General features: G+C 31.3%; 3 protein-coding genes and 1 long non-coding RNA gene across 12 annotated transcripts in view; 3 read left to right on the plus strand and 1 right to left on the minus strand.

The window, feature by feature from the left end:
- Positions 1-303: 303 nt before the first annotated feature.
- On the plus strand, positions 304-1,365 carry LOC126926712 (60S ribosomal protein L30). Its single transcript, XM_050743090.1, has 4 exons — positions 304-442; positions 532-577; positions 837-982; positions 1,151-1,365. Exons 2-4 carry the CDS (start codon positions 557-559, stop codon positions 1,326-1,328), a joined length of 345 nt encoding a protein of 114 aa, XP_050599047.1. The 5' UTR covers positions 304-442; positions 532-556; the 3' UTR covers positions 1,329-1,365.
- Positions 1,366-1,521: 156 nt separating this feature from the next.
- LOC126926539 (O-glucosyltransferase rumi homolog) lies at positions 1,522-3,291 on the plus strand. 2 transcript variants are annotated; one of them, XM_050742885.1, is made up of 6 exons: positions 1,522-1,736; positions 1,805-1,976; positions 2,042-2,243; positions 2,330-2,449; positions 2,675-2,907; positions 2,984-3,291. In XM_050742885.1, the coding sequence occupies exons 1-6, from the start codon at positions 1,607-1,609 to the stop codon at positions 3,186-3,188; spliced, it is 1,062 nt and encodes a 353-aa protein (XP_050598842.1). In that variant the 5' UTR covers positions 1,522-1,606; the 3' UTR covers positions 3,189-3,291. The 2 variants fall into 2 exon arrangements, with proteins under 2 accessions (XP_050598842.1, XP_050598833.1); XM_050742876.1 differs by having other exon boundaries at positions 1,524-1,736; positions 2,330-2,608.
- Positions 3,292-3,322: 31 nt separating this feature from the next.
- The window catches only part of LOC126926503 (matrix metalloproteinase-14), a 40,310-nt gene continuing 26,190 nt past the window's right edge, over positions 3,323-17,442 (minus strand). Inside the window, exons 3-10 of one of the 4 annotated variants that reach the window (XM_050742798.1) lie at positions 16,507-16,611; positions 12,333-12,484; positions 11,475-11,777; positions 10,952-11,117; positions 10,546-10,682; positions 10,065-10,385; positions 9,518-9,722; positions 3,323-5,316 (exon numbers count right to left, since the gene is read on the minus strand). In XM_050742798.1, coding sequence (XP_050598755.1) covers positions 5,171-5,316; positions 9,518-9,722; positions 10,065-10,385; positions 10,546-10,682; positions 10,952-11,117; positions 11,475-11,777; positions 12,333-12,484; positions 16,507-16,611 — 1,535 coding nt within the window. In that variant the 3' untranslated portion in view covers positions 3,323-5,170. Of the gene's footprint in view, positions 5,712-9,517; positions 9,723-10,064; positions 10,386-10,545; positions 10,683-10,951; positions 11,118-11,474; positions 11,778-12,332; positions 12,485-16,506; positions 16,612-17,442 lie in introns of all 4 variants that reach the window. The other 3 variants (XM_050742816.1, XM_050742807.1, XM_050742825.1) reach the window with 3 other exon arrangements.
- LOC126926745 (uncharacterized) overlaps positions 7,633-17,442 on the plus strand; it is a 71,313-nt gene continuing 61,503 nt past the window's right edge. For 3 of the 5 annotated variants that reach the window (XR_007714842.1, XR_007714838.1, XR_007714845.1), the window contains exons 1-3: positions 7,633-7,752; positions 9,424-9,480; positions 9,593-9,753. This is a non-coding gene — a long non-coding RNA (uncharacterized LOC126926745). Of the gene's footprint in view, positions 7,753-9,423; positions 9,481-9,592; positions 9,754-15,592; positions 15,729-17,442 lie in introns of all 5 variants that reach the window. The other 2 variants (XR_007714844.1, XR_007714839.1) reach the window with 1 other exon arrangement.

Raw genomic sequence — 17,442 nt, forward strand, 5'->3', positions numbered from 1 at the left:
ATAGAGTGCATTTGTAATGCTGTTATAATGTTCACAAATAACTAATTTAATAAAATAAAACGAAGAAAGTGTGAATCGAGTTAGCAATTCTTAATTATAATAATAATAAATAATTCTATGATTTTGTAGATTAAAATTTATCCAGTCTAATTCGCAACATTTCTATTATATTTTTCCGATATTTTTCCTATAATTATATTATGTACCTATATACTTTTCTAATCTTTTACTGAAAAAACATATATTAATTATACATATTACCCGATTTAATATTATACATGGAAATGAACATAAAGCAACAAAATATTATGCAGTGGAAACACCACTCTATATAATTTATATTTCATGGTAATTGGTAATCTGATTCAAGTGCGCTGTAAAATTTTCAACCTCAACCTCTTTCACGTATATCGTGTTCTGTGGCATTAAGCGTGCTGGGAAGGTAGTGCAAAAAATATTTTAATATTTTATAATAATATATAAAAAATATACAGCAAACTTTTAATAAATGTATTTAAATATTTGTTTCAGCATTAGCTTTCATTAAATAGTAAATATGGTGGCCCAAAAGAAACAGGTAAATATTTTCTCAATAACACACGTGTACTATTCTATTTTCGAAGCACATGTTAAAATTATTTTTTATTTCAAAATATTAGTATAATTAAAATATAATATAATAACGCATAGGTACAAAAAGTAAATTTATTAGTTTGCTTTTACATCGTTTTGATCCAACGAATTCTTTAATATAGGCAAGCAATTTTTTAATAGTATTGATGTTTTATAGAGGTTATAATTCTATTAAACATATATTTGTCCTTATTTGTTAACAGAAAAAGTCCCAGGAGGGTATTAACTCCAGATTGGCACTGGTTATGAAATCAGGGAAATATGTCTTGGGTTACAAGCAGACCTTGAAGTCCCTTCGGCAAGGGAAAGCAAAATTGGTCATCATAGCGAATAATGCTGCACCTCTAAGGTGAGACTGAGATGTAGTACTCCTTTAATAATTACAGAGCAATATTGATTTATATGCTCATAATGGGGGTCCTACGGAGTAGTCTCACGTCTCTGCTTGTAAGTGCAGAGACATCCTATATCTATTTTAACTTAAAAATTATAAGTGTTTATTTTGTTTGTTTAACAGAAAATCAGAGATAGAGTACTATGCTATGTTGGCGAAGACAGGTGTGCATCACTACATAGGAAATAATATAGAATTAGGTACTGCATGTGGAAAATACTTCCGTGTATGTACTCTTTCTATTACTGACCCTGGAAATTCTGATATTATAAAATCTATGCCTACTGGTGAACAATCATAAATATATTTTTATTTAATAAAATTTTAATAAAAACATATATTGTATTCGTCTGTTTTCATTTCCCTGCCCTTTAATTTCCATTATGATTGAAAATTGATGTTATTAAAGCTAATATTGAGAAACTTAAAATTTGGATTAAGAATTATATTTTATTAGTACGTGATGTCATGCAATAGTATGTAAGTTCTGATTCTTGTAGATGTCACTAGTCTCAACCAGATGCTTGTAAGCATCAATTTTTATATTTTATTCAAAAATTGTCATGCCGCTTTCTTATAATGAACACGTTAGTATTAAGTTATATTTTTTTAATAACCATTTTTTGGGTAGTTTACTGTGAAGAGCAATATTGTCCTATTGATAATCCGGAAGATTGTATTGAAAAAAAGGATAATATTTATAAGAAAGGTATTTATGTACAGAATGTTTGATGAATTTTGTTTAATACCTTTTTCATAAATTTCTTCTTTTAATAGATTTAAATAAGCAATATATTAAGTATTATAATGCAATTGAAGAAGCACAAAAGAATTACAAAATTTGTAATAATACTAACAATGGCTGTTACAAAGATATTATTATAAATGATTTAAAACCTTTCAAGAAGAAAGGTATAAGTAAGGATTTAATAAATATTGCAAAAACTAGGTAGGTATGATAATTGTACGTTACATAATAAATATTTTCTAAAATAAAATTTATATTTTTTATAGAGGAACTGTTTATCAAATAATACAAGGAAAATTGTATAGGCAAAAGGATTGTATGTTTCCTTCAAGATGTTCTGGAATAGAACATTTTCTTTTAAAACTTGCTCCTGGATTAACAGATATGGATTTAGTTATAAACGTAAGAGATTATCCTCAATCAAGTAAACATTTTGGAGGTCCATTACCTATTTTTTCGTTTAGTAAGGTAAACAAAATTTATTTTTTAGATCTATTTAGAACTTTTATGTTTTATTAATGAGAAATTTTTAATGTTGTGAAATATATTTCTAGACTCCAGAATACTATGATATTACATATCCAGCATGGGCGTTTTGGGAAGGTGGACCTGCAATTTCTTTGTATCCCCGTGGTCTTGGAAGATGGGATGAACACCGTGTATCTTTAGATAAAGCAAGTAAAAACACATTGTGGGAGGAAAAAGAAAATAAAGCATTCTTTCGAGGTTCTAGAACAAGTTCAGAACGTGATAATTTAATATTATTAAGTCGCAAGAAACCAAACTTAGTGGATGCTCAATATACAAAAAATCAAGCATGGAAATCTAATGAAGTAATAATTTTTAACTTCTATCTTCATATAATTATATGAATAAAATAATTTTGTATGTCATTGTAGGATACATTATATGCACCTCCTGCTTCTGAAGTTTCTCTGGAAGCTCATTGTAAATACAAGTACTTATTCAATTATCGAGGTGTTGCAGCATCATTTAGACATAAACATTTATTTTTGTGTCGGTCCTTAGTATTTCATGTTGGAGATGAGTGGACTGAATTTTATTATAATGCAATGATACCTTGGATACACTATATTCCTGTTTCCAAGGATGCTAATCAAACAGTATTAGAGTATGTTGCTGTTTACTTTTCATTGCTAACAGTAATGTCTTTTATATAATATTAATATTTTTATCTGCATTTACAGAGAATTAATACAGTTCGCAATAGATAATGACGAAACGTCAAAAAAGATTGCAGATCGCGGAAGAGATTTTATATGGAATAATTTAAAGTTATCTGATGTCACACAATCTTGGAAAAACCTTCTTAAGAAATATTCAAAACTTTTAACATATAAAACTACCTTAGATAAAAGCTTAATTAAAGTGGAGGGGAAGGAAAGGTCTTAATAAAATTTTTTTTAATATAGAGTACTTTATATATTTTTTTATTAAAATTTCTATTCTTTGATGTAAAGTATTAACTAATAAAAATAATTTGGTAATGATCAGATATTTTATTAACTTTTTAAAATAAGCGTTAGTTAAAACAAACGTATGTTTTCTTTATTGATACTGTACAATGTCAGGACATAGCACAATGTGGCAAGTTTCAATATGAATCATTTTGGTGCCCTGACAAAACATCCAATACGAACAAAGGCCTTGTACATTATATTGCATCAAATGTACGTTTTATTTGTATATTAAATATATTAAACATTTAATTGTTTCAAATACAATCATAATATAAAATTTTTATACGTATTTCTTTGAAAAAGCAATTTATTTAACAAGTATTAAAAAACTGTACAAGGCGTTTTGTGCTTTATTTTTCCTTAAATGCTAGGTCATTCTTAAGTACTTAATTATTTATTTGTAACAAAATTATGAAAACCTTTCTTAGAATGTAAAGAAACATGGTAATGTCATTAATTACTATAAAGATACACGTACACTATGATTTGTAAATACTGTTTATATTTTTATTGTAATATTTAATATTTTTTAAACTAATTTTTTCTAAATTTAAGCTAAACATTTAACTAATATACACAGAATAGTTATGTATTAAAAGGTATTTACAATACATAACGTACATGTATTTTATAAAGTGCATATACACACATTATACATAATTGCCTTTCATATCATTTTGGTTTTAAAGCACAATACAAATAATTATTCTTCTCAAAATAATAAAAATTGTTGTTTTCAAGATATTGCATTAAATCTCACATTCATAACATTATCATCAGGAATTAATATGTAACTATCATCAACATTATTTATTATAGTCCTATTATATCATAAAACAAAATATAGAAAGTTGTTTAGAGAAAATCTGTTGCATAAGTGAAAGAAAAGAAAATTATAGGGATTGCTGTTAATTAATCAACAATAGTAACAACAAATTAATAGAAACTTATAAAAGAAAGATGCAATTTACTATAATATTTTCAGAACATTTTAAGGCACTTGTACGGAAGATAAATATTTTTTTGATACAGTCATTTAACATGAGTACTATAGATGTTTTCATAACTTTCTTATTACACTTATTAATACAGCAAGTTACAAAGTCATTATTTTAAGGTTTTTAGATATTTTCAGAATTCTTTGCGTTGTTTCCTTACATTCTGAGAAGTATATATTTACATTCTTATAGGAAATAATGAAAACTCTATAATACTCATAATACTGTCAGTGAAGAAACCAATCGACTGTTATCTTTATTTGCTATTTGTCATGTTACAGCATATCTCAGTTCTTTTTTAAACCTATATGTACTGCATGGACGTGCAAAATAAGTGCCTTCAACATTAATGTTTATACAAATCACGATATACGAATAAAGAATAAATAGGCAGTGTAAAAGGTTTGATGACATAATATTGCATGTGACTTAAAATATTATGTATAAACATATGTTACATGTTGTTTTGTGTATTTTACATATATATAGCATGTTTTGTAAGATGCGTAGAAACGATCGATTAACAAAGTGTAAAATCTTATCACATCTTATAAAATATGCTGCGCAGAATACTTATTATCTAGAGTGAAGCAAACTTCTTTAAGCAACTATTGTAGATGCGCAACGTTGCTTCAATTGGAATGATTGTTCCATGAGAGATTAAAATATATAGTGACGAACAGAATCTCGCTTCAACACGTTCGTTGACCTAAAATAATTATCACCCACGATTCGTGAGCGCCGATTAGCACAATGCCATTTTTTGGCACAGTTTCCATTTTTCGTGTACGACACACTTTGAGTCTCACTTTCCCCATTTTAATGGTCCGTGTGATTAATTAACTATACTGGACTTCCCATCGTTGATAATCCCATTGCTTTATATGATCTCCAACAAATAAATCGTCCTTATCTTTTACGTAGTGGCAACAATTTTAGCGAAGATCATGGTCATCAAACTGAACGGAAGATACCACGATATCGACGTTGCCGTGGAAACGTTTCCCGCCGCAGAGTCCGCATCCTGATTGGAAGACGTGACTAGCTGCTCGTCCGTTTCGCCTGTCGAATTTTATAAAAATCGTAGAAGAGGATCTAATGCAAGCTAAGAGAATCATCGCTGATCGGATGGTTCACCGCATCGAACACGTTTTGCGCAGCTTTTTTTATTCGAAACAACAGAAGTCGAACGTAGGCTACGTAATTGCAGGCTGTTGTTGTTGTTTGGAACTTATAATATAAGGCGGCAATCGGCAATTTTCGGAACGGCTGTCCCTCCGCCTGTCTCGCAATCCCGATTTTACGATATTTTTCCCTTGAAAATTTGTTGTCCCATTTTGTTGCCTTCTAACCCGAGTTTACGACTCAACGAGAGATTCCTCGAACGAACAAGTTTTCATTCTCGTCCGTTCACTTTTTTCCGAACCCGCGCGATTCGGAGTGCAGATTGTTGTCCTCTGGAAAAGCGAGTTTTTCTCGGGTTAATGGGACTGTGACTGCTCGTCACCGTGCGTAAAACGCAATCCCCGTGTTCGTTCGCCTCGAAATTTTTCAGCATCATATGCTGTCGAATAGCCAATTTCGACAGTGCATTTTCTATTTATCAATAAGTTATCAATACATGAGATCGTTCATTAAGTTTCAAGATTTTTGTGCTTTTGGAAATTTATCCTTTTAAAAATTTGTATTTGAAAATTGTGGTATACTATCATTCAGGATTAACATCGGGGGAATAAATTGTAATTTGCACTTTTTGTGTTAAACAAAAACTGTGCTTTAACAAAAATCGAAGGTGTTGGAGAAATTATATAAAATGAAGAAATTCTGACAGCTGTAATAAATATAACTTAATTGAAAACATAAATCTTTTCATGGAAAGCTACTCACTCTGCTAATTATAAATTTTGTAATATTTATCTTTACTTATGTGAAGTAGTTATGCAATTTCCAAAAAAGGCAAATATAAATTTATCTAAAAAAGTTCATTAAAATTACTGATGCTATAACATTATAAATTTATTTTACGTTACATGATATTTATGAATATAGTAATATTTATAAAAAGTGAACGACTCTATCGTTTTATGCACAAAAATCTTTACGAATTAAGATAAATTAATTTTAAATTAATATTTACTTTTAACATATATATATCTTCTTTGCTTCAATAATATACTTTTTATATAGAATTTTAATCCTTCAAATTTCATTAAAAGAAGATATGGAAATCTTACATTTCTTATTCTTAATCTTATCTTTTAGAAAAAAGTATACTATAAGAATAAACATTATAGAATGCAGAGCGTTAAATATAGCAACTTCCACATAGACTTTACCAAAAGAAATCAACCCGAAGTTAAAAAATAAGGTTGGTGCAAAAGGAAACGAGAATACAACATGCCCTATACCAAATGATTTCGTGTAAAACAAAATTATTAGAACTAAAAGCACAATACTCGTGCAGATACTTGTGTACGTGTATAAGAGATCAACAAAAGAACGTGCATGTGTGGTGTGTATCTGTGTGTAGAAATACGGAAAAAATTTCAAAGGAAAAAAGAAAAATGTATAGGAAATGGAAATAAGGATTCTTTGGCGGGAGAGCAGATTCATCTTTTAGTTACAGAGAGGGAAAGGAGGAGATACTGTCCTACGATAGATTAAGTTCCAAACAACGTAACCATCCTCCGTATAGTTTTATCATGCACTTGTTTGTTTTAAACGCTTGCGCAGATATTCGTGCTTTTATGTATGCGTGCGTATTAACACACGTATATTCTTATGTGTTCGTGCTGTGATACATCCTTCGCGAAAAATTCGTGCATTATTGACTGTATTATCATGCGACAAAGTGACTTAATTTCACAGGCCTGTCTACAGATGGAGCTCTTCACACTTTCTCTCACTTTGCGTTTAAAATTTCGCGCGTATACATTTCATGACAGCCATTATTATAGTAACAGAAATAAAACAGAGAGTGTTTTGGCGCCTAGAATTGATGTTGACAGGCCTGATTTAAGAGTTCGGTGAGTACTATTCTATCCGTAAAATTGTTTAAAGCTGTTGAAAGCAACATTAATAAATCGTTTTGCATAGCTTTTCATGTGTCTAGAAGCAATTGAAAACGGCGTTGCTACTGTTTCAAATAGTAAAACTGCTAAAAATGTTAGTGAAACAAAAAGATGTGCGAAAACAAGATATTCAATGAAAAAGAGAATGGTGTGAGTGTTAGGTAATGTGATACACCAATTGATTCAAGTTTGAATTGGAATAAGAATGTACGAGATATGAAATAAGTAAAAGAAGAAGACATATACAGAAGACATATACATGGATAAATGCACTGACGTGAATAAGCAACAAAATACTAATAGGAGAAAGAGAAATGTGACAAGTAGGGAAAGCTTAACATTGTAATATTTACTGTTTCCAGCAAACTGGGTCCGGTGACGGTGACAGACGATATTTCACGATATTTACCCCTTTTCCGGCATAAAGGTACTATTTTCTCTATTTCTTTTATTTGATGTTTTTAACGGATATATAAAACCTCATTTTTATCCGCCTGGCTAGTAAATACTCTGGGCTTCGGAAAGCACGCGGATATAATTCACGAAATGATTTTCTTATATAACAATTTGTTCAAAGTTTGGGACTTTAGGAAATGTATTCGTGCGTGGATAAAACTTTAGGATGTCTTCCGGTATCTTAATGAAGTTTATTAATTATTAGATTACATTTTTATTTGTTTGTTGTTTATTTAGAGGAAGTAATATTTAATCAATGTTGTTTTACTCTGATATTTAATGCAAATTTTATCAAATTTAATGAAATGTAATTGAATCTCGCGGAAATTTAAATAACTGTCAATTGTAGGGTTAACCCACAGTTTATAGAAGTCATCCTAAGTTTAAAGGAGTGAGACTAAATGATAATTTTGTACATTGATAGAAATAAAATAATTTAATTTTTGACAATAAAAATTGAACTTCCTGATTATAAAAAGATGTTTGTCATAACAAAAACTGATTTCTTTTAAAAATTTAGGATTCATAGTATTTTATTACATTTTGGAAATAAATTTTATTAGATTTGTGTTTTATAATTACTTTTTAATAAAATTACTGTTGCATTAATATTTATAAAAATCTTAAAGTAGCAATGTATATATTTCGTTATTGTTAAAACAATAACTAAAAAATGCTAGTATTTCTATCAGTGTGTAAATATGATTTAATGAAAAGTTAGTAAAAATGAATAATTTACGATGTATTAAAGCGATCTTACTTCTATTTGTTAGCAGATTAATCATATGTTGTATGTACCATGATGTCGCAGATCCAATGATATTGGGTTATACCAACTTGGATTATTATTCGATTTTAATGTTAGTACTACCACCATGAAATACCCAAATTAAAATGACCACCATATTCTTAAATATCATATTCATCGAAGAAGTTTGTGCAAATTTATGAACGTCGAAATATTCGTGTTCTAAACACGATAAATAAAAACTCAGCTGTTGAATAATGATTTATGTTATACTTTCGATAAAATATTTTTTCATTTTGAATTGTGAAACTGTGTTCGTTATACTTTATTGTATGCACAAATTTCTTCGATGATTAGAAGCCCTAAGTATGTAATAGCCAGGTGTTCGAGACACCAAACGCTGTATCCTCGTCTTTTCTGCTTTTATGTATTCACAGTTTAATTATCACAGCTTTAAGTCCATATATAGCAGTGATATAAGTTCGAAGTTTCAACTATCCACATCATAAATCTATTCATATTATCAACTATTTATATCCGGATCACAGTATAATTTTATCAATATTAATTTTGGAAAAATATCAAACTATGATAATTGTAAATTGGATACAACAAACGAAATATATTTACATTTTAATCTATTAAGAATATGTATAATAATATTTGAAACTTTTGTCAAATAAATATAATCTGAATTTTAATTTGGAAAGAAACTTTAAATAAATAGAAAACATAAAAAATATGGCGTTAATCTAATAATAATTAAGTAATATATTAGATATAATAATAGCAAAGTTTAAATGTACCAATCTGATCTATTGTTCAAAATTTTCTTTCTACGAATAAATAAGAGTTTATTATAATGTTTAAATTTCTACGTATATACATTTTCAGATAAGATAGTATCCTGATTATAATGAAGTGGATACTGTGAAACTTCTCTGTGACGAGGTAAGAATCTGGTTTGACTCGAATGAAGCTTTAGTACCTGCATCTAAAATGATGTCTCCGACCTCATCGTCGTCATTATCATGGTCACCATCATCGGGCGTGAGGATGCCAGCATGCGGAAATATATCTTCGGGATTTTCGTGAAGCCATTGGACATTACCTAACGTTCCCTTGTTGGCTGATCTGCAACCGAACCACCAATACGCCGTCGCTCTAGGGAATGCTGGCTCAGCAACATCCACCTACACAACGTTTAACATAGCTTAATCAAAGGTATTGTGCTTCTCTCGTTTTCAATTACTTATTTTATTTATATGGAATATTTTCTGCAACGTAGATCATGTGAGAAGTTTCTGAATAGAGAGGAAATATTTGAATATAAAGTTATGGAAATATGATTTTTATGATTTCTATGATTTCAGAACATTAAGTCGAAGACTATTGTACATTCACAATCTATTGGTGACATGAATTAATTTTCATAGTTCGAAACTGAAGATTTCAATAAAGAAATCATGCAGTCTTTGATATTGATGCTCTGTAAAAATTGTACAAAAATTAGTATGCTGTTTTTAAGTACTTACGGAAAAGGTTCTGTCATTGAATCGATAATAAGCATCTCCCTTGAAGAAATACGTGTAACCACGATAAACGATCGAGGCATCAAGATTATTTGGGATACCTTCCCAGTTTGAGATCAGTTTTGGATAGGTGTTCTTCACGGGTGGTTTTTGAGCAGGGTCAAATCTCCAGAATTTGGCGCCCTTGTAGAAGTAAATCTTGCCGTTTCCGGTCCAAACAGTCACAGTGTCGATATTATCTGGAATTCCTGTAAAACCTTCACTGATTTCCTTCGGGTAATCTCCGTCCATTCTCTTGCCTACGTATCTCCAATATTTCGAGCCCTGCACCAACATAATTTATTTTTAGCCCTACGATTTATTTATGGATTATTCCTTCCATATTTATTCATTTATATTCTTATTTTATTTTTATCCTGATGTGATCTTGAAACATATCTGTATCATTGTATGTATAATTTAGATGGTTAGACGCTTCTTGTACCTTGAAGAAATAAGTTTTTCCATTTTTGTATGTAAATGCAGCGTCTATGTTTCCTGGTAGTCCTTTCCATGAGTGTGAAATGAGCTTAGGATAGCCGACTGCTACACCATCCGCGGTTAATCTCCAGTAACGATCACCTGTAATTCAGATTATTATTTAGAGTGACAAAGCATCAAAAACTGGAACTTAAAAATTAGCTTTATTGCTATGTAGATTTCTCTCTCTCTCTCTTTCTCTTTCGTTTTTCTATATTCCTTTTTTTTGAAACAATTTCTGATTTACTTGTGTTTTTCTAAGTCTTACCATTGTTTCTAAAAATGAGACATGATATATCGTCATCGTTCTTTTGTCCCTCTTTGTATAGTTATCCTTTTTTTTTTTAGCACTAATTCGAATGAATACGTACCCTTGAACGCATACATATGCCCCTCTGCAGAATTGAACATCGTGTCGACTTTTGGATCCGTGCAGAGCTCGGAGTCTTCTTCGCTGGGTGGTGACGCAGTAGTGGTTCCATAATTCGGTCCAATTGGAACGCCACCACTACTTGCTGATTTTTTTCCATACAAAGCCTAAAGCAAAGTCATAAACACCACTATCATACATTTCTGGTTCCAAAATTTTCTTCATCGAGTTTTTTTTACAATGATGAGCACAAAAATAAAGGAAACCTTGATACCAAATTCAGTTTAATTTAGCTTGTGATTATTACTCGAAATAGGAATTTGGAATTTGAAAGTCATTCTATATTTATAGTGTTTTAAAGTACACGGGATGTGTTTTTAAATCCTATGTTATAGACAACAATACAGGATATTATATTACTGGAAAAAATAGAAATAAAGCTTTTCATAATACAGTTAACAATTTCCTTACAGCGAAAGCCATAAAACTTAGTCTTTGACTCAATTGAGTGTTATGATATTTACCTGGATACCCTGAATATCATCGTCATCTAACTGGAAATAAGGTTGGTAGCCGCGATAGAAGGGTGCCATTAGAGCAGCCTTAACGTCGCTATGACTCAATCCGAGGGAATGACCAAACTCGTGAGCGGCTACTTGGAAGAGATTCGTGCCACGAAAACTGTCGATGGTCCATTGCTCTGCATCATCAAAATGGGCATCACCACCGTATACTGGGAAATAAGCGTGAGCCAAAGTGCCACCAGGTCCGTCGAAAGGATCCCCGTCTCCGTGTTCACCTTTCTCAAATCTAATCTCAATGTGGACCTATATAGATAGAATGTTTATAGTAAATAGACTATTTTGATCTTTCTTGATGAGTTCTAATTTCAGTTTAGTAACAAAATTAGTTCCATTAGAAACGAAACTGGTTTGGTTATGAGTTCTTTCACAGCAGAAACGTAAGTGGATTGGAGCTTATTTATTAATGTTTGGAAGTAGTATAAGGAGTAGATTAACGTTGTTAGAAATATGAAAGCTGAGATGTATAAAATGTAAATCCTCAATTTAATTTAATCTGCTAATTGATCAAGCGTATCTTTAATGGCACATGTTATACCATTATATTTTAACGTATGGCTATATTTTATGGCGTTGGCCAAGTTGCAGTGACATTGAAATGCTACGAGTGAAATCACGGATGACTCCACGAAGAACAAGCAACTTAGTTAAAAGTATACCAAAGCTGCCATCAGTAACAACGTACGCATTGTTAGCGTCAGATTTTAGTTTCAAGTCTTTTAAAAGAGCGCTATTCTTTGTTCCTTCTTTTTTTCCTTACTCACGATCGTGAAAAACCTTGGTAAATATTATTCGACTCACCTGGCCCGACTTTTTTTGGATGAAAACGAGATCTGTATATTCAGACCATACTTTGAACGCCTTGTTCAGTTCGTCGTCGACTTTGTGCTGTGGCAAATTTCGTGGATACTTGCTGATCTTGTATGTCAGTTTCTTCACACGCCATCTTGAGCCTGTAACAAAGGAAGCAATAGTGACGATGCATTAAGGAATTCGAAAAATATTTGTCTTGTTACCAATGTGCAATTCAATAGCATCCTTCTATTTTTTTCTTAATCCTTACATTTTTCTGTTTTTCTTTTTCGAAGTCTTGTCATCTGTATTTTTTAAATTATCACAATCAAAATAATGTTATTATTGTTAAGTCATACGTTATTAATGTTAACAAATGCTCTATTTGACCTAGGGTTGTAAAATTGTAGAAGAAAAGATTTCTACTATTCACTAACATTGTTAATGGGTAAATTATTATGCAAAAGTGCTTCGATATCGGATTATTATCCTTTTTAATTGACTTTTTACAGTCGTATCAGTCGTTACAGTGAGAAAATTGTTAGCGATTCGGTTAATATCATAGGCTTAGTTTTATAACGTTTAGAGATGTCTTGAGATTTTTCGAAAATCGACTTGCTACGAAATACACGAGACATTCCATCAGCAGATTTATGACGACCTTCGATCATTTTAATTTTTACGAGCATCGTCTTGGCAAGTCTATAACTTCTTTTTATGTAACGATTGCTTCTATGTGTGGCAATCATTGCACTACCGTCTTATTTATTCCTTGTGCAACGATTTATTTTTAAACATAAGCATCCGCCACGAACGCATAGGGTTTTAGCACGAGAGGAGTCGTTGATACTGAATTCCCGAAAAGCTTCCGCGTTCTTATTCGTTTTCGGCATATCTAATCTACCGTACGAATCATCAAAACGTCGTTTCACAGTCCATTCGTTAGTAATCCAGCATTTTTCCTACCAAGTAAGCTGATTCACCCCTTAATCATCGTAATGTGTCTCAAAAACCAAAACATTCACCAAAGGAGAGGAACTTTGTACTTACTCACTCTATTTTCAGAGTCAGAAATATAATCGTTGCGAGAATAACTAATGCACTCGCGATTATTAAGAGAAGCTTATTATCGAACAGATCGCCTCGTCATCGCACTACCAATCTGTTATTTTCTACAAACGACGGATCCAACATCAAGGTTCTATGGACCAAGGTCAAATAGCGACATCTCCGTGATTAAAGAGCAAAACTCATCGAAGCTTATATCCTTCGTCATTTATATCTTTTTTTCTTTCTTTTATAATCTGTTCGTTCACCGAAACGAGTTTCTCTAATAATAACGTTCATAAATGGTCATATTTTGAAGTATTATACAATAAAATCTCGTGTATTTGGCAAGACCGAGGGACAAAACAGATTCGAACAGACTGGCATGGCAATGAATAGTTTCGATAACAGAAGTTTGCTAGCTTCCAATTTTTGTTTTTTTATTCATTCGGATAATAGTCGCAGCTGACGTTTGTAAAAATAAAGTCGAACGGTTGTTTCCACGGTACGTTTAATTGGACCTTGTTTAACGCAGAGGATTTATTTTCAGTACAAACTGATGATCACATATGAAGGCTACAAGAGAATAACTGCTCATAACAGTTTTAAAATTTAGGATTGTTATAAAAATTCTACTGATACAGAGTTAAACGTACATTTTTCTACTCTGTTAATATTTCAAAAATATCATTGCTTCCATCAGAATGTTCAAACGTTGTTTATCTCAACAGTTACATTTCTAGCTAAGATTCTACAGGATTTTGTCAACTATATGTTTCATTATATTTTCAATTTTGAACTATTCCTTTCTAATCACAAAGTAAAACAAAAATCAACAAGAATGTACTTATGTTTCTTTCCTGTGATTAAATTGATTTCAAATATCAATATACATATATAATCATCACAGTGGATATTTCATTACAGTGTTGATGAAGTTTGAAAATGTGTTGTACAACACCTACGACAGAGGACATAAAAGTTTTCTGCGATTGATTTTCAAATATTGTCGTACATCTGAAACTGAACATTAATTTGTATAAACACAGCGCAAGTATAGTCGAGGTTCCACTGTACTCGAGTATTCGGGTCGAACAGAATTGTTGATCCATATCGATCGTGATCACAGCTAGTGGGTCAAAACTAGGGAACCTGTTATGCGATTGAATTCCATAGGATGCACGCATCGGTGATCTTGTCGCCCGTGAGTTCACTGAAACGAGAAACGTTCGCGCGAGGTTCAAAGTCACGGTTAGGATCGATCGAATCTCAATGATTTCCCAAGCGAATTATATTTCTACAGGTCATGTGTCGGCATGATTGGACGAGCGAAACGGTGAATCAAGCGCCGGTCACTTTCTTCCGAGAAGAATCGGTCAATGAAAAGGAAACGGAATGCCTTATGGGTTGCAGTTAATTAGATATGTAGCTGGAGTCATGGTTTATGGGAAGGTTCACGCAAAGTCTGTGATCAGTGGTAGTTAGCGTGACTCGTGGTCAAAGGACAATTAGCATGACTTGGTGATAAATAGACTTAATAGACTGCGGATTTTTATGCGTTCGTGGGGGATTTAAAAGTGCGAAAGTGCACAGTATACGCGTAACACGCAGCGATATATAAAATTTCCAAAGTAGAAGACTCGTTATGGTATTACGTAATTACCTCCTAATAAAAATATGAATTTATATAAAAATCCGTCGTTTAGCTGCAAAGCCCAAGGAGTTCTGTTTGCTTGTGCGAAAATTGTGTTATTTTAACTGGCTATTTTAGAATGAAACGAGAGTACAGAATAGTAATCTTATAATAATATGCAATTCTATTGTGTGTAAATGTAATTCAATCATTTCAGCATCACATGCATAATAACGTTTTGAATTTTCAGAATTCATCTTCATCACTATTTTCCTTGTGGAGGGATTTTTTTAAATTGAACATTAAAATTTTGTTTAATTATTGGAGAATACACAGGATATTATAACACTTTGGCCAGTGATTTGGTTTTCCTTGAAAACTCGACGAGGTTGCCTATCCTAATTCTTACTGAAATTTTGTCTAGCTTCTGTATTTCATTTTGAGGAGATTAGCTAAATAATATGCAAATAGTTGGTAAAAGCAAGAAGGTAAGATATAACCATAATATTAGATATGAAAACGATTATAAGAATTTTTTCTTAAAAGATTGAATGACTTAAAATCTTGCTGATGCAATTTCTGATTGTAGTGACCTCATTTTTAATAGTAAACACTCGGATGTATAGCCTTCTCGGAAATGTATCTGGAACAATTTTGGTGTTTAAAAAATGCATTCGGAGCGCTCAACAAATAGCTGCTACACAGGCGTGTATAACCTGTTTAGGGTGAGTGATTTTACATTGAGAATAATGAGGCAGGAAGTTAAAAGTAAGACCAAATCACGAACAGATTCCGTCACTTGAATAATTGTTCAAATTTCTGTTAACTTCCAGTATTTGCAGTATTTCAGTATTTTTTTATAATCTTTTTCCCCATAGAAATTAATTGCTTAAATCATTCTCAGAATTTCAGTATTATTTTTTCTGTGATAAATTTTAAATGTAAAAAGGTTCAATAATATACAAATATTAATAAATATATTCCACAAGAATATAACGTTCTGCTTTGGATGTTTAATGTATTTTGGATTGTTCCAAATTTTGACATTTAATTTTGGAAGATGTTCTTGATAAATTAGATCCAACAATTACTGTTATTCAATTTTGATACTGATTTTATTATTAAAATATTGATGGTATTTTATTTTGACGACATCAAGTGCAACATGATAAGTCCTATGTAATTTTGTTACAACATCGATTGATTAGATAATCAAGAAATCAATCCAACGTTATGTCACAAACTCTGTTGAAAATATTCTAGTGGACTTTGATTTGATTAAATAGAGTGATTTTTATCGTTCGTTTTTCGTGAAAGAGAAATACGTTTTAATGTTCTAATTTCTTTTTTCAACAAATTAAAATTAATTATTTGCACTGAGTGTTTTGTACTTGTTTTCTTTTTATAACAGTGAAAGTACTAATTAAATGGATGATAAGAGTTTACAGTGTGACAATACTTGTTTTATCTTAAAATTAGAGTGCTATTTTTAACTTTATTTACCTTGAAGAGCGTATCGCTTCGATCTTCCAAAGCCAGGACCAACTTTGTCTTTAACACCACACCTCGGTAATGCCATTAGCTTAAATGTTTCATCGTCGAAGTCACCTGAAAAAAAATGATTTTTTTATCAATAATTGCAAGTTCGATAAAATAGAAATTAGTTACTCTTCTGTCGTACGAAATATCAAGAACGATATCTCATCGTATCTTTCTACGATTGCTTAAATTTTCCCAGTTTTGAGACAGATATAGGTACTAATTTCATTGTGATAATCAAATACTCTTCCATTTGAAACCATAACTTTATTATATGATTATAATATTTAATTTAATTCTAGTTGGAAGTCAGTTTCGATCTCCGAAATTCTCTCAAGCTTCGATATTTCCAAGGAAAACAACATTTTGTCATATATCAAACACACTTCCATTATTTGTTTCGCATCAAGGCTGCGTCGAATGTAGGTTCAGTTCAGATCGTAGGATTTGTAGCTACATATATCGATCGCTCGACCATGCACGTTCCGTGCTACCTATTTACGATCATTCGTTCGTATGTATGTGTTTTCTTGTATCATGGTGCATATGCATCAACGTGACGTAAACGCATATATGCATAGTACAGAGAGCATGCGAGGACGTTAAGCTACTCGTACGTTCCGAGCAAATCCGAAATAAACCTTAATCGAATCATGCTGTTCGATCGAGTCGATTAATCAATTACATTATTAATTATTGTAATATATGGAATATCCGATTTCACTCTATCAATCTCTTTTTTAATATTTCTATTTTTCTATAGCTATGATATATGTATATTGTTATAAAACTGGATATTCTTTATTTTATTTTTATCCGTACATAATCTTAATTTTGTAATATAAATATTGTAATTATTATAACGTAATATTTAATATGGCAATATAAATTCGTTACATT

Source organism: Bombus affinis, chromosome 2 (genome assembly GCF_024516045.1).
Source record: "Bombus affinis isolate iyBomAffi1 chromosome 2, iyBomAffi1.2, whole genome shotgun sequence".
NCBI lineage: Eukaryota > Metazoa > Arthropoda > Insecta > Hymenoptera > Apidae > Bombus > Bombus affinis.

Bases quoted from the DNA above. Each gene is read 5' to 3' on its own strand.
- LOC126926712 (XM_050743090.1), top strand. From the start codon at position 557: ATGGTGGCCCAAAAGAAACAG. The intron at 578-836 runs GTAAATATTTTC...ATTTGTTAACAG, and splicing joins TGGTGGCCCAAAAGAAACAG to AAAAAGTCCCAGGAGGGTAT. The intron at 983-1,150 runs GTGAGACTGAGA...TTTGTTTAACAG, and splicing joins AATAATGCTGCACCTCTAAG to AAAATCAGAGATAGAGTACT.
- LOC126926539 (XM_050742876.1), top strand. From the start codon at position 1,607: ATGAACACGTTAGTATTAAGTTATATTTTTTTAATAACCATTTTTTGG. The intron at 1,977-2,041 runs GTAGGTATGATA...TATTTTTTATAG, and splicing joins ATAAATATTGCAAAAACTAG to AGGAACTGTTTATCAAATAA. The intron at 2,609-2,674 runs GTAATAATTTTT...ATGTCATTGTAG, and splicing joins AAGCATGGAAATCTAATGAA to GATACATTATATGCACCTCC.